The sequence below is a fragment of the Pristiophorus japonicus genome, unplaced genomic scaffold (genome assembly GCF_044704955.1).
Source record: "Pristiophorus japonicus isolate sPriJap1 unplaced genomic scaffold, sPriJap1.hap1 HAP1_SCAFFOLD_2038, whole genome shotgun sequence".
In the NCBI taxonomy this organism is placed as follows: domain Eukaryota; kingdom Metazoa; phylum Chordata; class Chondrichthyes; family Pristiophoridae; genus Pristiophorus; species Pristiophorus japonicus.
In genome coordinates this window covers 25,574-34,550 of record NW_027251734.1, presented here as the reverse complement: position 1 = coordinate 34,550, position 8,977 = coordinate 25,574, and the positions used below count along the sequence as shown (strand labels likewise).

The 8,977-nt window shown below is 48.3% G+C and overlaps 1 protein-coding gene across 1 annotated transcript in view; it reads left to right on the top strand.

Moving 5' to 3' along the window:
* Positions 1-3,114: 3,114 nt before the first annotated feature.
* Positions 3,115-8,977, top strand: part of LOC139244104 (NHS-like protein 1) — a gene marked incomplete at its 5' end in the record, with an annotated part of 30,697 nt that continues 24,834 nt past the window's right edge. The window contains one exon of the mRNA XM_070870974.1: positions 3,115-3,242. Coding sequence (XP_070727075.1) covers positions 3,115-3,242 — 128 coding nt within the window. The remainder of the gene's footprint in view (positions 3,243-8,977) is intronic.

Below are 8,977 nucleotides of genomic sequence, written 5' to 3'. Positions count from 1 at the left end.
TGAATAAAACACATACCATACGTTTCATTAATTACATAAAATTACAGTTCAGAAACTGGCCATTCGGCCCAACAGGTCCACATCGGCGTTTATGCTCCACACAAGCCTCCTCCCACCCTTCATCATCTAACTCTATCATCATCCTCTCTTTCCTTTCTCCCTCATGTACTTATCCAGCTTCCCCTTAAATGCAACTATGCTATTTGCCTCAACCACTCCCTGTGGTAGTGAGTTCCACTTTCTCCTGAATTCTCTATTGGATTTTTTAGCCACTATCTTATCTGTATATCTCTATATGAGGGGTCCATAGCAACTGGGCCAATCCCATCCAATAACCCAGATGTTCAAGGAAGGCGGGTGGGGAGGGGGTCGCTGGATAGATAGAAAGGAAGAAAGAGCTTGTTTAAAAAGCCTGGGGCCTCCAGTGAATGATGTCCCTGTTTTTATGCAAGCAAACACAGCAGCTAATGTGCGCACAGCAAGATCTTTCATTGGAAGTGTGCAGGAAGGTAATGAATGAAACTCTTTTTGGATCCCAAAAAGTTAGTTTGCAGGTGCAGCAGGTAATCAGGAAGGCGAATGGAATGTTGGCCTTCATTGCGAGAGGGATGGAGTACAAAAGCAGGGAGGTCCTTCTGCAACTGTACAGGGTATTGGTGAGGCTGCACCTGGAGTACTGTGTGCAGTTTTGGTCTCCTTACTTAAGGAAGGATATAATGGCTTTGGAGCGGGTACAGAGACGATTCACTAGGTTGATTCCGGAGATGAGGGGGTTACCTTATGATGATAGATTGAGTAGACTGGGTAGACTAGAACTAGGGGGCACAACCTCAAAATAAGAAGGAATTTCTTCTCCCAGAGGGTTGTAAATCTGTGGAATTCTCTGCCCAAGGAAGCAGTTGAGGCTAGCTCATTGAATGTATTCAAGTCACAGATAGATAGATTTTTAACTAATAAGGGAATTAAGGGTTATGGGGAGCGGGCAGGTAAGTGGAGCTGAGTCCACGGCCAGATCAGCCATGATCTTGTTGAATGGCGGAACAGGCTTGAGGGGCTAGATGGCCTACTCCTGTTCCTAATTCTTATGTTCTTATGTTCTTCTGTTCTTATAAGGTAGAGTTGAGGTAGAAGATTAGCCATGATCTTATTGAATGGTGGAGCAGGGCCGAATGGCCTACTCCTAATTCTTATGTTCTTATATTCTTATTTATGGCCCCTATTTTGGTCTCCCCCACAAATGAAAACATCTATCTCTACGTCTACCCGATCAATCCCCTTCATAATCTTATTATCTCTATCAGGTCACTCTGAAGGCTGAGGCCTTCCCTTTTCTAGAGAAAAAAGCCCCAGCTTGTTCAATCTTTCCCAATAGGATTATGCAGGATATACGGCACAGAAACAGGCCTTTCGGCCCACCCAGTCCATGCCGACATTTATGATCCTATCGAGCCTCCTCCCATCTTTTCTCATCTAAATCTATCAGCGTAATCCTCTATTCCCTTCTCCCTCATGTGTTTGTCTAGCCTCCCCTTAAATGCATGGATACTATTGGCTGCACCCACTCTGTTATATTGTTAGAACCTATTATGGTTAGTGACTAAAGATCGGTGATGGAATACGCTCCACTTGCCTGGATGAGTGCAGCTCCAATAACTCTCAAGAAGCTTGACACCATCCAGGACAAAGCAACCCGCTTGATTGACACCCCATCCACCACCTTCAACATTCACTCCCTCCACCACCGGTGCACCGTGGCTGCAGTGTGTACCATGCACAAGATGCACTGCAGCAACTCACCAGGGTTTCTTCAACAGAACCTCCCAAACCTGTGACCTCTACCACCTAGAAGGACTAGGGCAGCAGGCGCATGGGAACACCACCACCTGCAGGTTCCCCTCCAAGTTACACACCATCCTGACTTGGAAATATATCGCCATTCCTTCATCGTCGCTGGGTCAAAATCTTGGAACTCCCTCCCTAACAGCACTGTGGGAGTACCTTCACCGCACGGACTGCGGCGGTTCAAGAAGGCGACTCACCATCACCTTCTCAAGGACAACTGGGGATGGACAATAAATGCCGGCCTTGCCAGCGACACCCACATCCCATGAACAATTTTTTTTTTAAATCCTTTCTCCCTCATTTGTTTATATCACCTCCTTGTAAATGCACTTTTGCTATTTGCCTCAACTACTCCTTGTAGTAGTGAGTTCTATATTCTAATTCCCTCTCTGGTACTGCACACGAAGTACATAAAATAAAATTAAAGATGTTGGCTTCAGTGAGATATACCCAATAAACCACGTGCCATTGTCGGATTCAGGCACTGTTAATTTTACCCCCCGCTACCCAGGCCTGGATGAGGAGCACCAAGACGGATTCTAGTAGCCTCATATGGCCCTGGCTCAGGAGGACCATCCTAGGATCTTTCTGGATTTTGTTATGTCTCTGTACCACTGAGGCAACAAAGAACACCAGGGTGGTATGTCGAACAAACATCCTTACTGAATATCAGCGGCTCAGGGTCTGTGGTGGGTACCCTGGTGGGTGAGCATCTGAGTGCCAGTCAAGGGGTCTCTGGTCAACACTCTCGTCTCTGAGTCAGAAGGTTGTCGGTTCAAGTCCCAGTCCAGGAACTCGAACACAGAAATCCAGGCTGACACTCCAGTGCAGTAGTGAGGGAGTGCTACACTGTCGGAGGTGCAGCCTTTAGGATGTGACGTTAAACTGAGGCTCTCTCAGGTGGATGTAAAAGATCCCATGGCACTATTTCGAAGAAAAGCAGGGGAGTTATCCCCGCTGTTCTGGCCAATATTTATCTCTCCATCAGCATCACTAAAAACAGATTATCTGGTCATTATCACATTGCTGTTTGTGGGAGCTTGCTGTGTGCAAATTGGCTACCGGGATTCCTACATTACAACAGTGACTACAAGTACTTCATTGGCTGTAAAGCACTTTGGGATGTCCTGAGATTGTGAAAGGTGCTATATAAATGCAAGTTTTAACCTTCTTTCTCTGGACCCCAATGAAACGTATAATGAAAAGGAATTGGCTGTGATTCGAACAGAATTGTGCTCCCAGGCCGCTCTCAGACTCTCTCTCTCTTTGCAGACTGCGATAAGCTAAGGAAGGATGGTTTCCGCAGTTCCCAGTATTACTCTCAGGGCCCAATATTCTCCTCGGCATCATCTCACCTCTCTGGAAGTTGCCTGGATGAGGAGGAAGACCTGGAGCAAATGGTAAGACCAACCAAAAAACTTCTTTAAGCATTCTGTTTAAATTTTTAATCTTTGCTTCCTCTTTAACAGCTTCCTAAATCTGATAAAAGATAATGTATTGTGGCACCTTGTTGGGGGGAGTGGAGAGAGGAGTGTTGCAGCTGGGAGTCAACCTAAACTTTCCAAGAATACGTTCCATCACTCAGCGTGGGCACTCTAGTTCCCTCAGTGGTGATGGTTAAGCTGAATAATTTGAGCTGGGTTTTGCCCTCGTTCAGTTGAGGTCGGAAATGTGCCTGGAACGTGTGTATGTAAAATAAATGACCATTTTAACACCAGTTCAACACCCACTCTTAGTCCCACTCTCAGTTTAGTGCAAATTCAAATCCAGGAAGTTTTTTCTCCCCCCCATGACTCACAGTCATAAGATAACAACTTAAATTCAAAATACTGCAGATGCTGGAAATCTGAAATAAGAACAGAAAATGCTGGAAATACTCAGCAGGCCAGGCATAGAAATATAGAAAATAGGTGCAGGAGTAGGCCATTCGGCCCTTCGAGCCTGCACCGCCATTCAATGAGTTCATGGCTGAACATGCAACCTCAGTACCCCATTCCTGCTTTCTCGCCATACCCCTTGATTCCCCGAGTAGTAAGGACTATATCTAACTCCTTTTTGAATACACTTAGTGAACTGGCCTCAACAACTCTCCGTGGCAGAGAATTTCACAGGCTCACCACTCCCTGGGTGAAGAAGCCCCTCCCCATCTCGGCCCCAAATGGCCCACCCCCCCCCCCATCCCCAGTCTGTGACCCCTGGCTCTGGACTTCTCAACATTAATAAGAACATAAGAATTAGGAACAGGAGTAGGCCATCTAGCCCCTCGAGCCTGCTCTGCCACCCAACAAGATCATGGCTGATCTGGCCGTGGACTCGGCTCCACTTACCCGCCCGCTCCCCAGGCAACATCTGTGGAGAGAGAAAAATAGAGGCAACGTTTCAGGTTGATGACCTTTCATATGGACTAACGCCAGAACACTTGGGGTACGGTAGTGTCGTGGTTATCGTCCTGGACTAGCAACCCTAGAGGGTCATGAGTTCAAATCTCACCCGTGGTAAGTTGTAAAAGTGAATAACTGATTCAGTCATGTCCTTCAGGGAAGGGAATCTGTCGACCGTACCTGCCCTAGCTGACATGTGACACCAGCCCCACCGTATGGGACCGATTTTAATCCCAGCCGCTCAGCAGAAACCAGTCGCGTGGGCAGTTAAAATCGCCCTGGCTCTTCCCTGTCCAAAAGCCACCATGCTCGAGTCATCTCCTGAGCAGGCAGCAAGGACACCCGCCCGGAGCCAACAGGGTCCTTCTTTGCATGTGCATGTCGTGGCCCGATGACATCATTGAGACCCGACTGTAATTTTAACTGAGGCCTGAGCGGGGAATCCACCTGGGGTTAAAATCGGGGCCTTGTCGTTGATTCTTAATGCCCTCTGGGCTACTTGGGATGGGCAATAAATGCTGCCCAGCCAGTTTGTCTGCATCCCAAGAACAAGGTGGTGATTTCAGGTTGGGTTTAAGCCTCCCTCACATCCACCATTTGTGGGGGCAGAGTTTGAGCTTCGCACTAAAATCAAAATGGTTACAATTCTGCAATAGCACCTAAAGTCTGCCCGCTGCTTTAACTGGCTGACACACCCTTGTGGTGAATCGGCACTGTGCAGCAGTAGTGTTAACACATTCAATAGAAAGAAAGACTTTCATTTATATAGCACCTTTCACGTCCACTGGATGTCTCAATGCACTTTACAGCCAATTAAGTACTTTTGGAGTGTAGACACTGTTGTAATGTAGGAAACGCAGCAGCCAAATTACGTACAGCAAACTCCCACAAACAGCAATGTGATAATGAGCAGATAATCTGTTTTTGTTATGTTGATTGAGGGATATTAGCCAGGACACTGGGGGTAATTCCCATGCTCTTTTTCGAAATAGTGCCATGGGATCTTTTATGTCTACCTGACAGGGCAGACGCGGCCTCGGTTTAACGTCTCATCCAAAAGACGGCACCTCCGACAGTGCAGCACTCCCTCAGCACTGCACTGGGAGTGTCAGTCTAGATTTCTGTGCTCAATAGGGCGTTAATCGGGTTCTATACAAAGGCACTAATCTGTTTAAAAAGACATGCTTATCTGTTACTATTGTACAGCACTCTGTCTGACTGGGTTTTAACCACACCTTTGTTTCTTTGTCTGACCTTATTTTAGTCACTCTCTTTTCGTTCTTTTCTCTGTTCTGTTCTTCCCCCTCTAGCGGTTTAACCCCTTAAGCTGCCTCAGTCAGTCTTGCCTTAGTGTCTGCTGCCATTTGACTTCATGGAATGACCAGGTAGAGAGAGACACACACACACACACACACACACACACACACACACACTTCATGCGGCAAACTGCTTTGCTTGTCTCGGCTGTGTCTGCAGCTCCTCATAGACCTCGATTTGCCTCCTGTCCTGTACAATCCTCCCCTCGCCTGGTCCCCGTATCATTGGACCTCTTCCGTTCCAATGTACTACGCCATGCTGTTTGTACCACATGTTCCTTTCTCTCCTTAACCCTCCCCCCCCTAACCACCCCCCCAGGGAGACATGTGGTAGAAACATCTGCTTGCCTTTCCCTGACAAGATGTTGCCATTTCCTTTATGCCAGATCACTGCAGCAACCGTTACCTGCTTGGCTCGACGTACTTTGCTCACCAAACACAGCCCACCGCTGCTGATGCCCAAGTTCCAGCTATTGCTTTTATTCCCTGCCTTCCCCACACCTCCCCAATTTCCCACCCGCCTCTCCTTGAAGCCTTGATTCTTGCGAGGGTGATGTTCCTTGACGGCCGAACACATCCTCGCTCGCCTAAGCTAGGTGGGCATTCCTCGTGCTTGGGCCTCGACGGTGAGTGTCAGCAGGTCATGTGACCCCGCTGTCTTCACATGATATGCACACCGTCGTATGTTCCTCCGGGGGCGGAGAGCGGTTCACTGGACAGTGATCAGCCATGACTGTTTCTCCCCTCCCTAATCCTGAGCCACTAAAGCCACTTATATCACCCTTAGTGCTAGTACGGTAAGTGTACAGTCGCATAGTGGTTCTGTTACTGGACTAGTAATCCAGAGGCCTGGACCTGAGGCAGATGGTGAATTTTAATTCAGTTAATTAAATAAATCTGGAATAAAAAGCACGAGTCAGTAATTGTGACCATGAGGCTTGTTGTAAAAACCCATCTGGTTCACTAATGTCCTTTAGGGAAGGAAATCTGCTGCCCTTACCTGGTCTATATGTGACTCCAGACCCACAGCAATGTGGTTGGCTCTTAACTACCCTCTGAAATGGCTCAGTGAGGCACTCAGTTGTATTGAAGAAGGCGGCTCACCTTCTCGAGGGCAATAAATGCCGGCCTTGCCAACAATGCCCACATTCTGTGAACACATTTTTTTTTAAACTGGAGATCACTTAAATCTGAACAGACTGGGGGATGGAGTGTGCGACCTTCTGGTCTCTGTGCCTCAGTTCCCCATTGCCTTTACCCAAGGAAATTCACTCTCATTCAGACCTCAGAAAAGGTTATATTTGAAAATCATTTTTTTGCTAACACACTCTGGATCCATTCTAAATGAGTATCACTAACATTTAGTTCAGGCCCGGACCCCTCGCAGCAATGCTCCACTTCACGGGGTACTGAGATGCTTCTCCACACCGCTTCCCGAGGATTTCAAATACCCCACCCTGGGTGGTCAGTGACTGCTTCGGGCCATAAGTATCTGACAAATGGTTTCTGCGCAGTGACTGCCATCCTTAAATGCACAGCCCAAATCCCGACGAACTGTCTGCCAATGTTCCCACAGGATGGGAGGAAAACATGGCAACCAATGTTCCCGCTAATTTATCTTTTGGCGCGGGGCCCCTTTAAGCGGCCGTGCGGCCCATTCACAGCTTTGCATACACAAAATCTACCATTGGAAAAGCTGGTCCCGGGGTATGCGGGACCGGCAGAGAGCTGTGCAGCCATGGAGCCTAGAGGAAGCATTGATTGCGACCCGATATAATTCCATTAATAGGTTTAATAGAGCCCTTGCACTTGCACTATGAATTCTCGGATAGCACCACCTCCTAATGCAACTCCCTCGTCGTCTTTGAATGGCCAAAAGAGGGCCTTGAGATGCACAGAGGGGCTAGGTCTGGGAGAAGGGCCATAAGTGGCCGGTAGTCAGTATTTATGAGCACTACACTCTAACTTGACTTCCTGCCCTCTCGCCCACACCATGGACCTTGGCTGCACTGTCGGACCAGCTTTGCCGCACTGTCTTGTTAAGGCTGCCACCCAATGTTGTTGCCCGCAAGTAGTCATCCTGAACAGCAACCCATGCAACTGGGTACAGTAAAGCACCCTATGATACGGGTGGAGGTGGCGGTAGATTTGCGCAGGCCACAGTGTTGACGGACTGGCTCAAACCTGCCTTGCAGGCTTTACATTGACAGTTAGCGGGGATTTGTGCTGTGTGTTTAAGGATCACAGTCACTGCGCAGAAACCCATTTGCCAGATACTTACAGCCCAAAGCTTTCAGAACAGATGCCCTTGTGTGTGCATCTAGCCGATCTGCTTGAAAGGTTTCCGTTTGTTGGGGAGGGGAGAGCGACGGGGGTCTTCTGTGTCGCTTGTCATGTGCCCCTCTTCCTACCCCAGCCCCGCTTGACCTCCTGCTACCAAGTGCTTGATATAATGTGGCACCGTATCGAATGACGGCGATTGAACAGAACCAGCGAGGCTTACTGTGAGTGATGGGAGGAGGTCAGTGGTGAGTTAACAGGGACTGAGTTGTGAGAAAGGTACAGGAGAGACTTGGCCAGGAATGGAGATATCTAAACGGCAATCTTCCGCAAGATAGTTAAGGGAATGGAAAAGGTAAATATTGCTTTCAATAGATTCAAAATGTATACGATAATTTAAGACTGAGGGCAGGAATTCCCTCCTCACTCCAAGGGTGACCAACACAGAAAGTAGAATTCCAGGAAGAGTAGTGGAGGCGAAAAACCTTTTAAGAAATAATCGGATGCTGAAAGGCGGGCAGCTTTGGGATTTGTCTGGATGGTTGAGTTAAGATGGCCAGAATGGTCGCCCCTGTGCACGGCTGTCTGATTACACAAAAGCCGCCCTTTCACGCTCAAATAACAGTAGTGTCATGCACCCACATAATGTCACAAGGCGTTCCCACGTGTCCTGAAAGAAACCGACTCCTGCACTCCCCCTCCCCTCTCCCCGTCCCGCACAAACCCCAAGTTCCCTCAGTGAGAGGACAGGCAGAAGCCTTGGGTGTTGACTGGTTGACATGGCAATGCCTATTCTTTGTTTAAACTCTGACCCCCATCCCCTTCCCATCCCATTAGGACAAGAAGTTCCCTGTCCCCCACTCCCTGATGAGGAAGGAACCAGCTATGGATTCCCATGCTGATCAACTACCCTGTCACCCTTGCTGGGGGCAGAGAGAATCGGACTTTCCTGTGATGCCCCCCATGGTTAATCAGTCTCTGAAGTACAGAACCAAGCCATTGGGCTTGATGGAGTCGTCAGTAAATGGAACACGGTTGTCCTGAGATGAAGGCAGTAGTGTTGCCAGCTGCCCCGTTCGATACCTGCCGCAGGTTGGCAACAAGCCAGCCACCGAAATGCCAGTGGTTTCACGTGAGCAGAACGAAGGAATACTTTTG